The 21,611-nt window shown below is 38.6% G+C and overlaps 1 protein-coding gene across 4 annotated transcripts in view; it reads left to right on the top strand.

Moving 5' to 3' along the window:
- Positions 1 to 21,611, top strand: part of Prkn (parkin RBR E3 ubiquitin protein ligase) — a 1,198,654-nt gene that overhangs the window by 231,152 nt on the left and 945,891 nt on the right. For all 4 annotated transcript variants that reach the window (XR_009587862.1, XM_060373144.1, XM_060373145.1 and 1 more), the window contains one exon: positions 4,134 to 4,297. Coding sequence is in view for 3 of the 4 variants with exons in the window: in XM_060373144.1 (XP_060229127.1) it covers positions 4,134 to 4,297 (164 nt within the window). In the remaining variant the exon portion in view is untranslated. The remainder of the gene's footprint in view (positions 1 to 4,133; positions 4,298 to 21,611) is intronic.

A 21,611-nucleotide genomic window follows, 5' to 3' on the forward strand; every position in this document is an offset into this window, starting at 1 on the left:
TTGCCCTGGTGGATGAATAGAGCCAATTTATATGATGATGTTAGTATTTTCTTTGGGCCTTGCTTTTGTTTGGTTGTCTCAAATAAAATGCTTACGTGATTCTTCATACCTGCAAAAGTACTTCCTTACCAAATTCTAACAGCCTGAATCTCCTGTAAATTAGTCTCATTTAACATCACCAGTATCTAGCGAAATGAAAGCCAAATGACAAGGGAAAAAATAGTATCTTTTCAGCTTTTAAGATGGAGAATGGCAAGCTTGAGACCAGTCTGGACTAAAAAGACACATGGGAGACCTTGTCTCAAAGAAAATTGGTCATGCATCTCATGGTTTTTCTTCTGAGTGTATTGTCATTGATGCTCTACCTTACTCATGTGATTTATTAAAGATGATAATACACTTCTGGCTGCAAGAGGTTTTATAATAATGTACTAAGGAAGAAGATGAAAAAGGAGAAGAAGAAGAAAGACAAAGAACACGACTAAACAAACTGCAAACTTGTACTGTATAATCAAATCTCAGAAAATAATGACTAGCCAAATTTCTCTTTTATCCCTGTTCTTAGAGGATTTGGATCCAACACAGTGATAAGACCTGAGACAATTTGCTTTACTCAGTATTTACCAAATACCATGTACTCTTCCATAGTTGAACACAAACAGCACTGTGGCTTTAAAATGAGCTCCAGCTCATCTAGACAGTAAGGAACTCTTTTTTGCAGTAAGGACTCAGGATGGTTCTGAAAGACAATCACAGGAAATCTGGAACAGGTGCTGGAGGTATATAGTCCCACTAGTAGACCCTTTGTAGACAAGGCAACCTGGAGTGGAAGATGCCAGACAACTTGCCCTAAATTATAAAATTAGGAGATAGAGTGTCCGGGAGTCAAAGTACTGATTTTCTGGCTCTACAGGTGCCTTGATTTCTATGAGCCTCTCCCCACTTAGGAATCATGGCTGGAGTTGAGGGGCTGTACGTATGAGATATGGCACATTTCCCCATGACATTTGGTTATTGACCTGCCTACTTTTAAGATGTCCTTTTTAGCCATGCAAACATTTTTGTTGACTGGATATCTACAGTAGGTTTACTTGATCATTTAGTTAAAAAATCAATTTGTATCATAGACTTACTATTCAAAAATATCCATTTGTATATAATTTTCATAATTTGTGCAAATTGAACTTAAGACTATTTATAGAACAATAAACACTTAATAAAACCTAAAAGATGATTTGAACAGTTATACAGATTTTTGTTGCTTCATTTCTGCTGTTATTATTTTACCTTTTCCTCCTGCACTTGCAGTAGGATTTTCACAATTTAACCCTTGAGAAAACACATTAGAATAGTCTCTTGGGGTTTTTAATATAGTTCTACAGTACCTTCAATATGGTTCCCAGCAGCTTCGTTCTACATCATCTCCATGGTGTTGTCTTTTAAAATATATATATATATATATATATATATATATATATATATATATATATATATTCACAGTAGTAGAAAAATGAATAAGATTTAGAATATGACTGTGTCATTGTCCTGTGTAGTCTCCTGTCATGTGACATAACTGATGGTTTTGTTGTCTTTGAGTCTTTATCTGAGATGTTATGCATATAAGACAGTATTAGTATATTTTTTTCTTTTTTTTCACCTGTGTTTTCAAAGGTGTGGAATGAAATTGCGTGTGAACGTACGCACACACACACACTCACACATACACACACAGAAGCCACATTTTCTCGATATTTAGTATTTTTCATGAATATCTTATTCTCCTGGGCATCACCTTTTGTAGATATTTAACAGACAGCGGTCTTTTACTCTAATGTTCTCTGCACCATCTGTTCTCTGTTGGTGTCATTTCTATTTCACTGTCTCTCATAACCATTGTTCCCTGTTCTGAGAGGCTGGCTCCTTCCCTGGAACCATTTTTCTCTTTTCTTTTCTTTCTTATCCAGTTTTCTTTTGTATAGGGAATACTGCATTGTATTAGGAAGTGAGCTTTTGCACTGCTGTTGTTAATCCTTTCTATCATGAGAAAAGGGAGTATGTTCTTTCCTCCCAGATGGTCTTAGACAGCTACTCTAGGGATGGAATGAGCTGTATATGAATTCTGATTTTATTACAAAGAAGCTGGTGTCCACAGGACAGTGACTATAGTTCTGTGGACTTCATGCGCTGCTCTATTGGATAGTAATACTGAGCTGACCAGATTACCTAGGGTTTAGAAAAGGCCTCACATCCAGCAGGTGTAAGTGCCTGGTTATCCCTGACACTGTAGTTATTATTTTATTCTAAATATTATTAAGCAGATCATCTCACAGTTGAGTTGAGAACTACTGAGCATTAGTGTTACACTTACACGCAATGAACACACACACAGATATCCATTAATGTTGAAGCTTACTGTATAAGCACTGTGAACATTGTTCAGTGTGTCACACAACATCATCCAAAGTCTATCTGTTTTTCAGGGTCACGAAGTTGAGAATTGAAGAGGGAGGTTTGGTATATTTACCTTTAGCCTACTAAACAATAAAGGAGCAACAGGACTTGTATATCACTCCTACTTCTGAAGGGTGCCTTTTTAACCTCTGTGCTGTACTGCTTCCTGGAGGGACCTCCGCACTGTTTTGCCCTGTCACACAAGCAAAGGCACTGCTCAAGCAGTAGGACCAAGAAATGTGTTGGCAATAGGGATCCCCAGCAAGGGGGTAATATTGCTTTTCTGGGTTGAGACGGGGGTAGGGAAATAATTCTACCTTGTCCAACCATGAGATGTCCTGTGCCTCTCCATTTATGTGTCTGGACTGGAGATTTGGTGGCACACTCGTTTGTGGTTTCAGATAACTATATAAAAGGAGAAGAAAGGTAACAAGAAACCAGGTCAGGAGCCAGAGCCCCCAAACACATGTGTGGCTTCTGGCCTTCAGCCAGGACAGAACCATAGCAAGGATAAGAACTGAGGTTCCTGTCCCAGAAGTTGATTGGAAAGTTCCTATCTCAGTCTGACACCATTGTTTAACATTTTGTATGCTATTTTGAAGAAAATTTTAAATTAAAAACAAAAGAATTTACTACAAAACTGAAAGCAGACTAGTTGAGAAGCTAAATGCAAGAATCTAGAAAGTATTTTTTGTTTGATTGTTTTATTTTCCTCTTTAAGACTCTATGTAGCCTAGGCTCTTGTGGAACTTGCTGTGTAGATCAGGCTGGCCTAGAGTACAGAGAGATCCAGCTGCCTCTGCTTTGGAGTGTTGAGATTAAAGGCATGCCTTACCACACGTGGCATAGGAATCTAGAAGGTATTGAATGAAAGCCTGATATTGAGTAGTGAGGAAAGGGTGAATGACTGGAAACAGCTGGTAGATGTGAGAAATGCTAGAGATGGTTTGACAGGGGAAGTGAGAAGAATGTGAGAAAGGTTGTCAGTTCCAGCCAGAGTCTAATGAAGAGAGCAGTTGCAACAGCAGATTTGGCATTAATTTATGATCTCTCTAGAAATCTACTGAGACCTGGGAGCGAAGAACACAGAGTGCAAAATCTTTACAGAGGTCCCAGAGTCCTTACCCAGAGCCTACAACCATTTCACAGACTCCAGAGCCCCTTCATAGAGCCCCAAGCCCAGAGCCCTATCATGTGGCCCCTGGTCCTATTCACTTGTCTACACCGTGGCTTCCATTTCCTCTGTTTCTCTCTGGAGCATCCACATGCTGCCTTTGATTTTTATGCAGTGGGTCCTCTCTGTGGAGGGAGCGGTTGTTTGTTCAGTCTGTTGGAGCAGGATATTCTATAAACTCATGGGAATCTTAATATTCCAATGAAGCAAGTGTTCCGCCTGACTTCCTCTGTCGCAGGATAGATATGAAAGACACGATGAATACAATCTTGGTTTGCAGGTCACTGACTAGGGTACAAGCAGGAAACACCTTGGGAAAACTGCTTTTTTTTTTCCTCTAACCATTGCTCTACCTTATAAAGTTCTCTGTTATAAATGAGAGATAGTCTGTGTCATTCACTAGAGGGCAGGTGAGGGGCAAGTGGCTTCGGAGATGTTCCACTGGCCATTCCAGGCTGGGAGTGGGAGTAACACTCTCTCTTCTCTCTCTGCCCATGTTCTTGTTTAGTGTTGGTCCGGTTCAACTCCAGCTATGGCTTTCCAGTGGAGGTCGATTCTGACACCAGCATCTTCCAGCTCAAGGAAGTGGTTGCTAAGCGACAGGGGGTTCCAGCTGACCAGCTGCGTGTGATTTTTGCTGGGAAGGAGCTTCAGAATCACCTGACTGTGCAGGTGGGTCTCCCTAGGTGGGTGGTTCCTGGGATGCAGCCAGGGCCGTTGCCCATGCGCTTACACTGCCAATCTGACATTCATGCCCAAGATCTAATAGAATAAATAGTGCCTGGGGATTCCTTGAACTTTACTCCACACTGCTTCATTAATTCTGACCTTCTTAATTATGCATTAAAACAGTATGCAGGAAGGATTGGAGGAGCAAGTCAGAGTAAGGTGAAAGAGGGAAAGAGAAGCCAGGAGCTTAGTGAATAAATGTTTACTGACTGCAGGAGCAGGAAGGCACAATTTCTGAGTCTGTTCAATTTTTACCTTCCTTATTTCATTTGAATCTTAATGAAGAAGGATTCAAATAAATTGTTCCCAATCAGGCTGCTCAGTCCATGCTCAGTGAGGGATTTACAACCCGACTGTGACCCCTGGAGGACAGTTAGGGCTGCTGCCTGGACTAGAGCAGGGGTTGGCCCACGGCCGCGTTTGCAGAGGGCTCTGAGAATCATACAGGCAGCAGAAGTCCATTTTTTTTATCCAAGCCTAGGTAAAGCTACCTTGGCCTATGCCCATTATACAGCACTAAGTAAACTGTGCGGATCTGCTTTCCTCCTGTTGCTTCCTGGGTATCTGCCCCTGCTGTGGCATGGAAACCCCTTCTTTATTGTATGTTGCACATTTGAAGAAATGAGTTTTGTAGGCATGAAAGGAACTGGTTAGGAACTGATGAGCAAGCCCATTGCCTAGAATGTGAGAACAGTGAGTGGGTTTTTTTTTTTTTTTTTTTTTTTTGGAGGGGGGCTGGGGGAGTGGGTTGGGAGGTTTGGCAGATATGAGCCACACTTACTGAGATGATGAGATGCAGGGAAAAGCAAGTCCACTCCCTTTGTGTATGGGGTAATTTTGCTCCAGTTCACAGCTGAGTGGGGATCTGTGCTGTATGTACTTGGGCCTCAGACTGTCCAGTCCAGTCAGTCCTCTTGTTGGCCAAGATATTTGCTGCTTTGTGAAATGCTTTTGGAATGTGGGTATACAAAGAAACTATAGAAATGCAAATCACTTCTGCCATTCTCCGTGCTCCTGCTGATGGGGTGGGACTCACACTCATTGTGCAGAAACTGCTGTGCTTTGCTTTCAGGCAATTTGTTTTCATAAGGGAAGCGCCTATGCTAAAAACTATTTTGATTTTTTTTTTATTTCAGTCAACTAAAAAGCTTTTCACTGTACCTGCCAACTTCTAAACCTAAGATTGTTTCCTTCACAAATAAATGGTCTTAAAACTGTTTCTTGAATCCAAATACAGTTTATTATGAGAACTTTTAGAGTTAAAGCCCCTCTCCTGTACCAGGTAGCATGAAGAGTGTAACAGTTAGGTCTTTCCCATTCAGTAGGACTAATTGCTGTCAAGGACTGATTTAATAGAAATTTGTATATTGATCAAGAGTCTTATTTTGATTAACATTGTTTGAACTCCCAGTGTTCATGGCTTCTTAGGGGACTGCCTGAAAAGGCAGAGCTCAACTCACTCTCATGGAGTCTGCTCTTTAGGGCTCTGAAACTAAAGGAACACTAGATCAAACTGTCTGGGAGCACCACATAGTTCAAGGCTTAGCCCGGTGAAAGCCAACATTTCAATTTAAGTCTGAAGGCAAGGAAGAGAATGATGCCCTTGCTTAAAGACAGGCAAGAGGAATTCCTTTTTCTCAACTCCCAACCCTTCTGTTCCATGAAAATTAAATAAGTGAATGAATGAATGAATACCCTCAGCAGATAGGATAGGCCTTTTCACATTGGGAGGGCCATCTTTTTTACTCAGTCTACCAACCCAACCATTGACCTCATTCAGAGATACAGTCACACCCAGAATAAGCTTTGACCAATGTCCGGGTTCCCTAGGCTCCTCATGTTGACACAAAATTAACCATTAGAGCCAAAACATGGGATACATGTTCAAATGTGTAACCAAGAGGGAAGTTAATTATTTTGTATTCTCTCTGTGATGATGAATTTAACTTCAGCACATACACAAAATAAAATAAAACTGTTCATTTTACAGAGTTTCTTAGTTACTGTTCTATTACTATGAAGAGGCATCATGACCACAGCAACTCTTATAAAGAAAAGCATAAAGCATTTAATTGGGGCTTGCTTACAGTTTCAGAGGTTTAGTCCATTTTCAGTATGGCAGGGAGCATGCTGACACACAGCCTTGGTACTGGACAAGTTGTGAGTTTTACATCCGCATTCACAGGCAGCAGGAAAAGAGATACTCTAGACTTGAAAAGGACTTTTTGATTCCTCAGAACCAGCCCCAGCAACACACTTCCTCCAACAAGGCCACACCTCCTAATCCTTTCAAACAGCAAATAGTGTCACTTCCTAGTGACTAAGCATCCAAGCCTATGGGGGTCTTTCTTACTCAAAATACCACATACAGGAATTTGCTGTTATGAAGCATTTACCCAAATGTTCATGAATTTCTTTGAACAATACTTTATGATGTCTAAAACACACATACACACACACAGGGAGACTATTATTTTATATGAATTCCTATAATAAGTAAGAGGTATACCATTTTATTACTATTGTTCAGAACTTTATGATATCAATAGGTCTGAGCTGAGGTTTCAGGGACACTTAGATTTTAATAATAACCAATACTCCCAAAGGAAAATTATTTAAGTATCAATATTTTTCTTGGTGGCTGTTGCATGTATTTCTAAAGCTATAACTAGAGGTCACTGGCTTTAACTGATGAGAAAAAGCATGTCTAGTAGTTGGAAAAAAATTAAGGAAACTCTCAAGGAAACTTACCTGTTACTATAGGAGACATGGACTGTTTTCGTCATGTCTCCAAATAAGCTGAATTTTTAAAACTACACTAGAATATTCTAAAAACCTTGAATAGTGTCTAATTCACCTGACTGTTGTTAAACTAAATTATTGAAAGCCAGAGTTTTTTTTTTTTTAAATGCCCCTTTAATTTTTCCAACATTAGTACTGGCTTGTCATTAGATTCAAATTATCTTATTAGTTACAATATTTTTTGGTCTTTTTGAGACAAGGTCTCTCTATTATTTAGCCCTGCCTGTCCTGAAACTCACTCTATAGATCAGGCTGGCCTTGTCCTCAGAGATCCATCTACATCTACCTCCCAGGTGCTAGGATTGAAGGCACGCTCCACCACACCTGGCTTAGTTATACTAAGTTTAAAGAAAGGGAACCGTAAAAGCGTATGTCTATTAGTCTCCTTTTTTGTGGTTTTAATTAATTAGTGTTTCTGTTTTTTTTTTAAATGGTGGTAGCTACATGATCACTTACAATACCCAATCTTTATTTTTTCATTTTGTTTCTTTAATTCAGGTTGTTGTATATTTTGCTAGTATGCCTGAGTACACGGAAAAAGAAAAAACCTTGATATTCATGGGATTTTTATTAGATTTTTTTAGTGATTTCAATTTTGAAAGATAACAATATATATTAGATTATATAATATATAATATATTTATATTAGAGCATTGCATGTTATAGGTACTTTTTCAATTAAATATGCAGTTGTCAGGATCGTAGTATTCTTTGATATCCTTTCAAAACAGTAGAACAGGTTTGTGCCTATTTGGTCATCATTATGTAGTTCCCCTTTGTATTCCCCAGGGTAAGCTCAAAATATGAAGTGAGGTGTTCTGCTGAGGAAGACGAAGTGAATGTTGTATATGAGCTTCTTGAAGCTTCCACATGTAAACACTGACTACACATGCAGATGCTCTGGTACTGAGGGAGGTGGCAGGAGGGGTGCATATGCTTGCACATCTTCCATTTTCTTTCTTTCCATAATTTTTAGAGACAATCAAGTAAATATGTAGTGCTTTGGGGATGAAGACAACTATTGAAATTACTATAGAACAAAATGCTTATGTAGTCATCGATCCAGGCAAACTGAGGCTCTGGGCAGTGTGTCTCAGATTTTAGAGCCTCAGTTTGATTGAGGAGGATTCTGTTCTGTGATGTCTCATCCTGTGTACTTTGGCAAACAGTAGCTCAACATTGTGATGGCATAACAATAATATGTAAGCAGGTATGCCTTTCAAACTGATGAAAGACCATGATACTAATTTAATTTATACCACAGCATTTAAAAATTATAGAATTCCAGTTCCAATAGAATATAGACACAGATCCTGTTGAGAAGCACTGTTAGAAGGTGATTATGGCACTGAACTGGTCAGGCTTTTAAGACCTTTAGAAATGTAAAAGAAAAGAGAAAACAAAACAAAACAAAAAAACAACTAAGTCATGTACAGCAAACCCCAGAAGATCCTTACAAGTTCTGTTCCTGAGGAGCCATACCAGTGCTCTTCCCTGCACACCCTATATCCCCACTTCACACCCCAGGAAGTCTGCACATTCCGTACAATGCAAGTACAGCAACATTCTGAAAGGTAGAAGCAAGAACACCACTGAGCAAAGGACCCACAGATCCAGAGACAAGTACAGAGCTGAGTTTCTGCATTTCCCTTCATCTCATGATTTCAGAACTGGGGCTGATAAAGTTGTTAGCACAGAAATTTTAATGTGCATAGGGAAGAAAAAAGGCATTAATAACATCCTGCTCTTTGTCAGAAGGCCAGGAAAGAAGCTCTGTAGTAGCCCAGAAATCCAGTAGACCCATCGGCTGCACTCTAACTCGTGCTTAAGCAGAGTCTTCACGGCCTCACAAGTCTAAATACCCACGATTAGCATTCACTTACAGAGCCTTTGCCAAATATTTTACCTAAATAAGAAGTAAATAGTTCTTGACCGCAGTGTAGTTGGTTGAGCATGTTTTCCAAATTCAGTTGAGCCGCTGTACTGCAATGTCAGGAAATAAACAAGCACTTCATATAGCCATTGTTGTTTGTTTGCAGAAAACACTCATTTAAAATGCTCTCCCTTTATTGATAACATGCATTAAGGTAATAGAATTTAGGGATGAAATTATTTCATTTGTAAACTAAATTTATTTTAAATTGTTCCACTTTCTCTGTTGAATACAAGGCAGAAAGAATTGAGATATATTTAGTGTTAAATGCATTTCCACTACGAATTATTGTTTGTATATGAGAAAATTCTGCAAATGACAGTGTAACTAGCTGATATAATGCATTTCTTCTGTGATTACATAACAGAAGGAAGCCAGGTGAAATGGCATTTTATCCAGAGAACAGCCAGACAGTGATTTCTCTGTGTACATGCTTACAGCTGTGTAAACTACATGTCAGTTACTCTAGGACTTGGGCAAGCATCTCTCCTGCAGCTCATCTTGTTAATGGAACAGATCACTAGCCCCATCGTGCCTGAGGTCTACATAAATTCAAGCTGATACCTTATGGGTGATTGGTACAGCATCTAGGAGGATAGAGTGGGATGTGTACACAGCAGGAATACTCTTCACCAGCTTGTGTTTGGGTGGTGGTACAATTTCTGTCAGCAATGGAGAAGCTATACATCACTTTCCTCACTGCAAAGTTCAGACCCCCAGAAATATTGTTTTCTTTTAAAAGGAATTCTCAAACTTTCTTCTACCCTGTTGGCATGTAAAACATCTTTGAGAAGCCCCACAGATAATCAATTACCTGAATATTCTCATAGCTTGTAAGTAGCTGAAGATCCAGAGTCTGTGACTTACCAGCTTCACGTTTTCATTGTCCACCTGGAGCTCAGGTTCCAAGGCTGTTGACACATGAGAGAGACAAACTCGAGAGCAGCCAGTGCTCAAAGCTCTACATGTAGAATGCGGTGCCATGATTAGCATCTACAGTGCACCATCTGTCCTGAAGAAGCCTGCCGGAGGGAGGGAGCCACAGCCAGGACTGTTCACTGCGTCCTAGTTTCAGCGCCCCTGTCCCATTGTCTCCACGGTCTTGCACTGCACTTAGATTCACTCACCCAACTGTCCCAAGAGCCTTAGAGATTTTGTTTAGTCCAGCCCTCCTGCATTGGAGGGAAACAAGAGCTTTTGTGTCTAGGGCCCCAGTACTATTAGGACCCAGGAGATTCTTGACCCAAATCCCGCCTTTCTGTCTTTCTCTTCTTTCTTTTCTTTTTTTTACCAGGAAATGTTAACAGGCCAGATAGTGTCAGGAAGCAGTAAAAATGTGTCCATGAGGAAGCTCTCTGGAAGCTCATGATGAAATTCAAGTTTGCATTTGTCTTTTATTGTTGTTGTTAACAGTCCTGAGTGACACTGTTATTTAACCGTAAGAATTTACTCTATATTTCATTTTATTTTATTTAGATATACGGTAGATGTTAAAAATTAAGATAATTCAGTCTTAACCTTGGAGATGTACAGAAAACAAAATTAAGTATAATCAAGGAAGTTTTGCTTTGCTGTCTGAATGTACTGTGTTCACCCATTTTATTTTATTAAAGACTAAGTTTACAGTTGATAAGAGTACAATCTCCATGCACTATTTAGCAGGAGAAACTCAGCAAAAATCAACATTAGATGAATGACTGTTGCTATGGAAACCTTTGTACAGCTTGGAAGGATGCACTGAGTGTTTTCCTTGGCCATGTGCTAAAAGAGGACACAGAAACTCATTCAAATGGAAGAAAGCCATGGAAGATTCCTGGTGTGTTGTGAAACTTCTATGTAGATAGCTCTAAAACCCCAAGAAGATATATATCATCCTGTTATATATACACAGTTTTGCCCAGACATGCTCATTTGGGGGTGTAGCTCATGGGAAGAAGCCTTTGCAGCTAGCTGTATTGGAAGTTCATTTCACTATAGGATTTTTTTGTGTGTGTGTGTGTGTGTGTGTGTGTGTGTCACTGAAAGCTTCCTGTCATTGATCCTGGCTGACTTACCTTCCCAAGTGTCAGTCAGCTAAGTCTTATTATGCAGTCTAATAATGGCCCAGAGCTCTACTCCTTAAATTAATAGAACATTCTGACATAAGAGGTAGAAATGAGGAGACAAGGTACAGTGAAGTTTTGTGCTTTGGAGCACCCTCAAACTCAGTTCAAATATGCACCATTAGAAAGCTTTGCCAAGGATAATTTTTGTTCATTTTTTGTTCTTTAAATCTTTCTTTTTTTTTTTTAATCCAAAGATCATTTTTTATTTTTTATTTTTTTTTTATTTTATTATTATTTTTTTATTTTTTTATTTTTTTTACTTTTGAAAGTATATCTTTTTTTTTTTATTTATCAGTTACATTTTATTAACTCTGTATCCCAGCCGTGTCCCGATCCCTCATTCCCTCCCAGTCTCTCCCTCCCTCCCTCCCTCATCTCCACCGTGCCCCTTTCCAAGTCCACTGATGGGGGGGACCTCCTCCCCATTCATCTGATCCTGTTTTATCAGGTATCTTCAGGACTGGCTGAAAAGCCCTCCTCTGTGGCCTAACAGGACTGCTCCTCCCTTCGGGGGTGGGGAGACCAAAGAGCCAGTCATCGAGTTCCTGTTAAATCTTTCAAAGGGAATTGGATGTTTGCTTGCATCCCATCTATGTATAATTCATCAAGACATTGCTCTGAAGGAGAGAAAATGAAAACAAAAACTTTCTAAGATACTTCAATTGTTATTTAAAACTTGGACACTAACAACTTTGTACCCTACTAAAGGAGATACTCTGCTTCTATGGTTTTCAGTCCATGGTTCTCAGAGTCAGTTCTCATTTGAACAACACTGATATGTGTGCAGCTCACAGAAGCCTGAATACCTTATATATTTTTTCTGTGTCAAGTTTTATGATGTCATCCAACCTAAACTTATTGCAGTATATAACACAGAAGTTAAAGCTTCTAGAATGTGGTGTACTGGATGAAATCACTTAGAATTCTGCTAGACTTTCTAATACTCCTATAATGAAGTAGATATGAATCATCCATGAGTCAGACTGTCTGGAATGGGCAGACATTAGAAGTCTTCAGTCTTTACTTTTTTTTTTTCCATTTTTAAAATGGAGATAGCATTAATGCCTGCATTTTAAAGAGTTATTCTGAGAAATGGAAAAAAATTGAACCTAGGAAACATTGGCATACAGAGATGTGGATCTGATATTAGTTTAATTTGATGCATAATTCACAAAAGATAAATCTTTTGTTATTGATTTATTCTACAATTTATTTTTTAATAAAACAGTCAGAAAAGGGGAGGATTTACTCATGCTAAATTGCTTACTCCACACACAAACTGACCTCAGAATAGCATTTTTTAGGATATTTGTAGAAATATTCTTGATTCAAATCATAGGACAAGCTGTTATTACAAGAAAAGAGTGTACCCCATCCTATGGAAGTCAGCATTCTTGAATGTACCCTATTTGCCATTTTATATGGGGTGCAGTTTTACAAGAATACTTACTGTTTAAAATCTGTTTAAAAGGGTCATGCAATAATTTAAGATTACTCCTAGGAATTTGTGAGTCACTCGAATGTAAAATAGAGGGCAAGAGAGGCACTCTGAACAGAAATTACATTGTAAGACCTACTGAAATGATTAAATGGAGATGCTAAATTTACATAATCTGTCATTCTGAAGTCAACTTAAAACTAAATATGTGCCTCTTGCTCTCCAGATTCAGTTAGTAACTTTGCTTGTGTTTATTTTGAGTGCTTAAATGGAGATGTTGAAGCCTTACATGTCAATATTTATTGTTCTTATAAAATTTTATGTAATGTTCTTGATTTCATTTCTATCTTTAGCCTTAAATTCTGTCTCACATATGTGTATATTCACACACACATCTATACATAATTGCATATTGTTTATTCAATCCTGTGTGCTGATAATAAACAAGTAAAATGGTTTTATTTCACTTTAGGGGAATATAGGAGATGTTAAAAGAATAATAACAAAGGAAAATATACTTATGATTCACTTTACCTTATTAAAAACAATCACTGAAAGCAACAAAAATACTGTGAGTGTTTAAGGCAAAAATCAGTGCTGCCTTCTGAAAATAGTACTAAGTTCACTGAACATCTTTAAGTCTTTATTTGATCAAAATTCCCACTTGTAGGTGTGTTATTATGGCTATGGAAATATATAATGAATTTCCCAGGTATTGTGGTAGATAGACATCTGCAAGTATGGGAGGATCAGAGCTCAAAGTCAACTTAACTACATAGTGAGTTCTAGGCCAGCCCAAGTTATAGAGCTCTGGTTTCATAAACGCCCATGGCCTGGGTTTGCTGTTGACTTGCCTCAGTGGAGGCCAACAGCATGTATCATTTGCTAGTCACAACTATGTCCCGATCTAAAGTCTCAGATCATTTTTATGAACAATTTCATTTTGTTTGTTTGTGTGAAAGAACAGAACAAATCTGTACATGGACATACAATGAGAAGATGGGAAGGGAATACATGTGGCATGGCCTGCTGAGTGAGCTTGTGCTTTATCCCAGAAATAGACTGTGGATAGCTCTCTCAACTCTGCATGCAATGTCATCAAACCATCCCTTCAAAAGATCAGCATGAGCAAATGAGTCCCAAGAAAACTACAGACTCCTCCACATTCTACAACTAGTTCCTTTTTTTCAGGTAAAAACGGTTTACTAGGCACAGAATTGTATCTTATATAATTAGAGTTGCTAAAACAAACAAACAGCAGTGGAGGGTGGACAGCAATTAAGGAGGAAGGAGGGTGAAGCAACAGTAAGAATGTCTGAAAACCCCATAAGGAATCACATTATCCACTACCTAAAAACAAAACAAAAACCTATACTACACACAATTCTGTGTATTAATACACATATATAATGTGGATAAATTTCCTCAATTGGGCTGATAATACCCCCCCTAAGAACCAAAGATTACCTAACAAAAACCCTAACATAGTCACCTTGATACCTAAACAAAGAGAAAGAATTTCAGATTTCCCTTATGAACATTGATGCAAAAAAATACTCAATAAACCACTTACCAACCGAATCCAAGAACATATCAAAACTATCATCCAACATGATCAAATAAGCTTCATCCTAGGTAAGCAGGGGTGGTTCAATATATGGAAATTTATTAATATAGCCACCAGACAAACAAACTGAAAGAAACTAAAAATATAATCATCTCCTTAGATGCTGAAAAATTATTTGACAAAATCCAACATTTGTTTATGGTTAAATTCTTGTAGAAGTCAGGGATATAAGGCACATACGTAAACACAGTAAAGGCAATATACAGCAAACCTTTAGCTAACATCCAAATAAACAGAGGGAAACTTAAAACAATTCTACTGAAATCAGGGACAAGGCAAGGCTGCCCACTAAATCAGTATCTTTTCAGCAAAAGTACTTAAAGTGCTAACTAGAGCAATAAGACAACTAAAGGAGACCAAGGGAATACAAATTGGAAAGGAAGAAGTCAAAATATCACTATTCCTGGATGATAAGATGGTATATATTAGTGACCCAAAAAATTCTACTGGAGAATGCCACAACTGATAAATACTTTCAGCAAAGTGGCTGGATACAAAATTAACTAAAAAAAAAAAAAAAAAAAATCAGTAAGGTGAAATCTCAGGGTCGTATTGATTTGCTTTTCCTTGATGACTAAGGATGTTGAACATTTCTTTAAGTGTTTCTCTGCCATTCGATATTTCTCTAATGAGAAATCTCTGTTTAGCTCTGTACCCCATTTTTAATTGGATTATTTGATTTGTTGATTTTAACTTCTTGAGTTCTTTATATATTCTGGATATTAGCCCTCTGTCAGATATAGGGTTGGTGAAGATCCTTTCCCAGTCTGTAGGCTGTTATTTTGTTCTGAAGACAGTGTCCTTTGCTTTACAGAAGCTTTTTTAGTTTCATGAGGTTTCGCTTATTGATAGTTGCTTTTAGAGCCTGTGCTGTTGGTGTTCTGTTCAGGAAGTTGTCTCCTGTGCCAATGAGCTCAAGGCTCTTCCCCACTTTTTCTTCTAACAGCTTTAGTGTGTCTGGTTTTATGTTGAGGTCTTTGATCCACTTGGACTTTAGTTTTGTGCAGGGTGATAAGTATGGACCTGTTTGCATTTTTCTACATATAGACATCCAGTTAGACCAGCACCATTTGTTGAAGATGATATCTTTTTTCCATTGTATGGTTTTGGCATCTTTGTAAAAAATCAGGTGTCCATAAGTGTGTGGGTTTATTTCTGTGTCTTCTATTCAATTCCATTGATCCATCTGTCAGTTTCTATGCCAATACCATGCAGATTTTACTACTGTTGCTCCATAGTATAGCTTGAGCTCCACAAGGAGAACAACAGAACCAATACATCTGGGCATAGGAGTCTTTTTTGAAACTGATAGCCTAACAAAGGACCATTCTTGGAGATAACCTAGACCCCCTGCACAGAGGTAGCCTGTGGCAGATAAATCTCCAAGTGGGCTCCCTGGTTAGGGGAGCAGGGGCTGTCTCTGACATGAATTCAGTGGCTGGCTCTTTGATCACCTCCCTCTGAACAGGGAACAACCTGACCAGGCCACAGAGGAAGGCTATGAAAGACAGTCCTGATGAGACCTGATAGTCTAGGGTCAGATGAAAGGGGAGGAGGTCCTCCACTGTCAGTGGACTTGGGGAAGGAGCATGGGAGGAGATGAGGGAGGGAGGGCATGATTGGGAGGGGACAAGAATAGGGCCACAGCTGGGATACAAAGTTAAAAAATTGTAATAAATAAAAAGTTATATAAAAAAATTAAAAAATTAAAGAAAATCATCAACAAGAGAAAACAAAAACAAAAAAATCAGTAGCCCTGCTGTATTCAAGTGATAAATAGGCTGAGAAAGAGAGAAATAATATCCTTCACAGTAGCCACAAAAACCATAAAGTATCTTGGTGTTACTCTAACCAAGTAAGTCAAAAGCTTATATGAAAAAAAAAATAACCCAAAAACTTCAAGTCTCTGAAGAAAGAAACTGAAGAAGGTATCAGAAGATGGGAAGATCTCCTATGCTCATGGATTGGTAAGATTAACACACTAAAAATGGCCATTCTACTGAAAGCAATCTACAGATACAATGCAATTCCTGTCAAAATCACAACAAAATTGTTTACAGACCTTCAAAGAATAATTCTCATCTCATATGGAAAAACAAAAAATTCCTTGGTAGCTGAAACACTATTGTTCAATAAAAGATTTTCTGGAAGTATCTACATTCCTGATTTCAAGCTGTGCTTTAGAGCAACAGGTAATAAAAACTGCATGGTATTGGCATAGAAACAGACTAGTGGATCAATGCAATTAAATAAAAAACCCAAAAATAAACTCCTACACCTACAAACACTTGATTTTTGAAAAAGAATCCAAAACCATTCAATGGAAAAAAGAGAAAGCTCTTCAACAAATGGTGTTGGTCTAACAGCATATCAACATGTAGAAGAATGCAATTATATCCATATTTTCACCCTGCAGTAAACTGAAGTCCAGGTGGATCAAAGACCTCGATATAAAAGCAGACACACTTAATCTATTAGAAGAAAAAGTGGAAAAGAAGCCTAAACTCATTGGCACAAGAGACAACTTTTTGAACAGAAAACCAACAGCTCAGGCTCTATGATTAACAATAAATAACGGGGACCGCATGAAACTGAAAAGCTTCTATAAAGCAAAGGACATGGTAAACAGAACAAAACAGCAGCCTACAGACTAGGAAAAGATCTTCACCAGCCCTATATCCAACAAAGGCCTAATATCCAAACTATATAAAGAACTCAGGAAATTAAACACCAACAAACCAAATGATCCAGTTAAAAAATGGGGCACAGAATTAAAGAGAGAATACTCAAAAGAGGAATATTAAATGTCTGAGAAGCACTTTAAAAAATATTCAACATCCTTAGTCATCAGAGAAATCAATGTCAAAATGACTCTGAGATTCCATCTTATACCTATCAGAATAGCCAAGATCAAAAACTCAAGTGACAGCACATCCTGGTGAGAATATAGAAAAAGGGGAACACACCTCCATTGCTGGTGGGAGTACAAACTTGTACAACCACTGTGGAACTCAATCTGGCACTTTCTCAGAAAACTGGCAATAGACCAAGCTCAAGACCAAGCTCCTGGGCATGTACCCAAAATATGCTCTACCATATAACAAAGACGTTGGATCAACTATGTTCATAGTGGCTTTATTTGTAATAGCCAGAAACTGAAAACAGCCCAGATATCCCTTAACTGAAGAATGGATAAAGAAACTGTGGTACATCTACACAATGAAATACTTTTCAGCTATTAAAAAAAAAAAAAAAAAAAAAAAAGGATGTCATGAAATTTGCAGGCAAATGGATGGATCTGGAAAAGATCATCTTCAGTTAGGTAACCTAGACCAAGAAAGACACTCATGATATATATTTACTCATAAACAGATATCAGCCATATAATACAGGATAACCATACTACAATCCACAGACCTAAAGAAGCCAAGTAACAAGGAGGACCCTAGGGAGGATGCTAACTCTCATTTAGAAGGGCAAATAGAATAGACACCAGAAGAAAATGAAGAGAGGGAACAGGATTAGAGTCTGCCATAAATATTCTCTGAAAGACTCCACCTAGCAGGGGACCAGAGCAGATGCTGAGCCTCATAGTTAAACTTTGGGCAGAGCACTGGGAATCTTATGGAAGAGTGGGGGGATAAAAGGACCCGGAGGGGACAGGTGCTCCACCTGACCAACATAGCCAACAAATCCGGGCCCAGGGGGCCCCTTTGAGACAGATGCACCTATCAAGGACTATGCATGAAGAAGGCCTAGACCCCTGCTTAGATGTTTCTGACAGGCATCAGTCTCCATGTAGGTTCCCTAGTAAGGGGAGGAGAAGCTGTCTCTGATCTGGAATCTGGTGCATATTCCTTGATCACTTGCCCTGGGTGAGGCAGCCTTGCCAGAACACAGAGGAAGAGGATGCACACAGTCCTGAAGATATTTGATAGTCTGTGATCAGTTGGTAAGGAAGGAGGGCTCCCCCTTTCTGAGAACTAGAGGAGTGGGATGGGAGGAGGAGATGAGGGAGGGAGCTATGATCGGGATGTAAAGTGAATAAATTAAAAATATATATATACATGTATAGAAAATATATGTATATATGTGTTTTTTTTTTTTCAAAGAGATGACCATCAAATATATGTCCTTAAATACCTTCTTGTCCTGTCTCATATACGCTTCCTACTTCTTTGGTCAATTTCTATTTGGCCATTTTTTTTTCAAGAAGGGCAACATCATAGACTAATGACTTTATAAACTATTGCATGTTTCTGAGTATTAGATGCCTATTATATAGTCTAGTGTTTTACTGAAGGATCAATGATATAGTTTATGTAGTTGTTCAGCCTAGTTAAACCTGTAGCCCCCCCCCATTTTTTTAAACAAGATTTATGGTCAAGCCAGTTTCCTTATTCAATATTTGTGCTAACTCTGGTTTTAAGATGCGTTCACTCTTGTCTCTCTCATCAAGAACCAATTATAAGCCACAAATGAGGCCTGAGATACATTTTCTGTGGCTATCGACTATGTAGAAAACATACGTACAGTTTACAGTATGTGGACCAAGAGGACTTCTTTGGTTTAAAGACAAACCCTGCCTTTAGCTAGCTCTGTGGAAATAGGCACTTAGTTTGTGCCCCTGTGAAAATCAGGGTAAGTGCTTAGGAGAAAGGAAAATAGGCTGGAGACTGGCGATGAAACCTTATAGTGGAATTAGAAGGTGCCTCTGTTGGAAGGTGGTATTTTTAAAGGACTTGTAAGTCCTGTAAAAACAATTTGTAAATCACTGAGAAGAACTACCCTGGAAGGAACAGCCAAAGGACCCATATTGGGAATTTTGTCAGGTTGCTGAAGGACTAACAAGAAAGCATATGTGGCTGGAAAGTGGTAGAAGCCAAGAAATTAATCAAGAAACTGAGAGTTATGAACAGATATGACAGGCTTGACTAAGATATGAGAAATAGAAATGGAAAGAGGTGAGTACAGCTGTTTTTTTTTTTTTACTTTTGTATAATGTCAATAGAGTTTTCTTATGAACTGATTGTAAGATGTAAGCCCATTAGATAGTGATAATATCAAGGCCTGTTAGATAGTGATGTCACCAGTCACAGTGAGAACAAAGCAATGTTATTGGGGGATATTCTGATAAATTCTGCTTACTATGTTTTAAGGTTTCAGATAAGTTGATTTGTGTTCATTTACTTGTATGGGTACATCCATGCCATAGCATGTGTTTAGAGATCATAAGATAACTTCTAAGAGTTAGTTCTTTCCTTCCATGTATTTCCTGTGGATGGAACTCAGGGGCTTAAGATTGTTGCCAGTTACCTTAAGGACTATGTCATCAGATAAGTTATAAAATAAACACAATTAGAGGAAGGATTCAGAGGGTGCAGTCCATAGCTTGCTTGTTCCATTGATTCCAGTCCTGTGGTTAGGCTGAGCATTATGCCACAATGGCACAGCAAAGGGAGCTGCTCACATTATGGAGCCAGGAAGCAAAAAAAAAAAAAAAAGAGATGGAAACATGAGGAGAGACCAGGAACATAACATACCTTTCAAAGCTCCACCCCAGTAACCAGCTTCCTCCATTCAGCTCCTACCTCCCAGTATCTCATTTAGGTTGATACCTAGTGTTATCAATGGACATATGGTATGGTACATTGTCCAGTTAAAGTTTATTTGAGAATGCACATGTACACTCCCAGTCAACATGAGGCTAATGTAGAATCTGGAGAAAACTATTAGAAAGCATGGGGATTATTATTAGTGACTTTGAATTTGTTATGCTATTCATTCGCAAAACTTGATTGTAGCAATTTGATTCCCTGCATATATCAGATTTCCATTGTCTGCCCAAGATGAAATGCAGTGTGTGTGTGTGTGATATAATATGTGAAATATATACAATGGCTTCAACAAGCTGTAGAGGAGCATATATATTTTCAACTGCTACTTATAAATGAAAGCACTGAATTTGGGATCACACTCCCAGGGGATAGTTAAATCCATCACCATCGTGGTAGGAAGTGAGGCAGAAGAAAAGGAAGACATGGCGCAGCAGTAGCTAGCTGATCTTTACTGTATCATTTGTCTAAGGACTGTTGATCTGAGATTTTACATTTGATAACAGGAAGCAGGCGTATAAAACTGAAGACTGATACTGGATTGCTCCCAGAATCTCAATGCTCACTAATTGCTCTGGCTTCTAGAAAACAGCTAAGCAGTTAAAACTGTGAAGTGTTCCTGTTTTTCTCTGGCTCCTCTCCTGGTGATAATTTTGCTTTGTATACTCTATCGATCAAAACTACATAGGCTTAGTCTCTTTACTTATGCCTAAATTTTAGCTTAATATAGTATTTCTATATGTCACCTATTACAAGTAACAGAGATACCATTTATTTCTCAAAGTATTTGCCACAGTTTCCTGTATCAGGAGCTCCTAGAATAGAGATGTAGGAATGGAATGCAGTGTGTGTGTATGTGTGTGTGTGTGTGTGTGTGTGTGTGTGTGTGTATTCCTGCATATTTTTGTGAAGAGGCTAGAGACTGATGTCACACATTAACCTCAGGTGCTCTCCACTTTAATTTTTAAGACAGGATCTCTCACTGGACCAGGAACTCGCTGCCTGGGCTAGGCTTGCTAACCAGCAAGCCTTAGCAGTCTTTCTAGGCTTTTCTCCCAACAGTGAGATTATAGCTATTGGCTACTAGCCCTCGATTGGTACTAGGTTCTGAGGCTCAAACTCAACTACTTCTGCTTGCACCCATTTATTTACCAACTGAGCAATGCCCCCAGCCTTGTAGATTCAGTCCTTTGAGCTTTGCTGGGACCAGATACCTACCACCATTCCCGTGGGAGCTACATGTGTTTTTAACAGTGCTCTCTAGCCAGCTGTTTCCACATTCAAGGTTGAACATTATGGAGGTAGAGCCCTTCTAAGATGGCAGTATGAAAACATTTTAAATAATAAAAGTAAGAATTCAGTGTTAAAATTTGTTCCCGAAGGTTTGAAGGTTATACAGTGATATTTTAACCATATTTCTTTTCATTTAATTTTCTGCAAGTTTCCAAAATTAAAAGAGGGGTAATAATCATGTTTTCATTGCTCCCACCTCTCTCTTCCCATTATACACATGTGGAAATACTCCTTACACAGTGTGGGGAATATTATGGATGGTGTAGAGCCAGGTTAAGGAAAGGCTTTAGGTTGTAGCAGTAACTCTGCTACTTTTGGGCCATACAGCCTAAGCTTTCTGGGCCTCTGCTTTTTTTTCCATATGTAATATAATTACAATAAATGTATCTTACTGCACAGTTTTATATCTATAGGACTTCAGAGCATTTTTATAAAGCCAGAAAA

Source organism: Meriones unguiculatus, chromosome 20 (genome assembly GCF_030254825.1).
Source record: "Meriones unguiculatus strain TT.TT164.6M chromosome 20, Bangor_MerUng_6.1, whole genome shotgun sequence".
Classification (NCBI taxonomy): Eukaryota; Metazoa; Chordata; class Mammalia; order Rodentia; family Muridae; genus Meriones; species Meriones unguiculatus.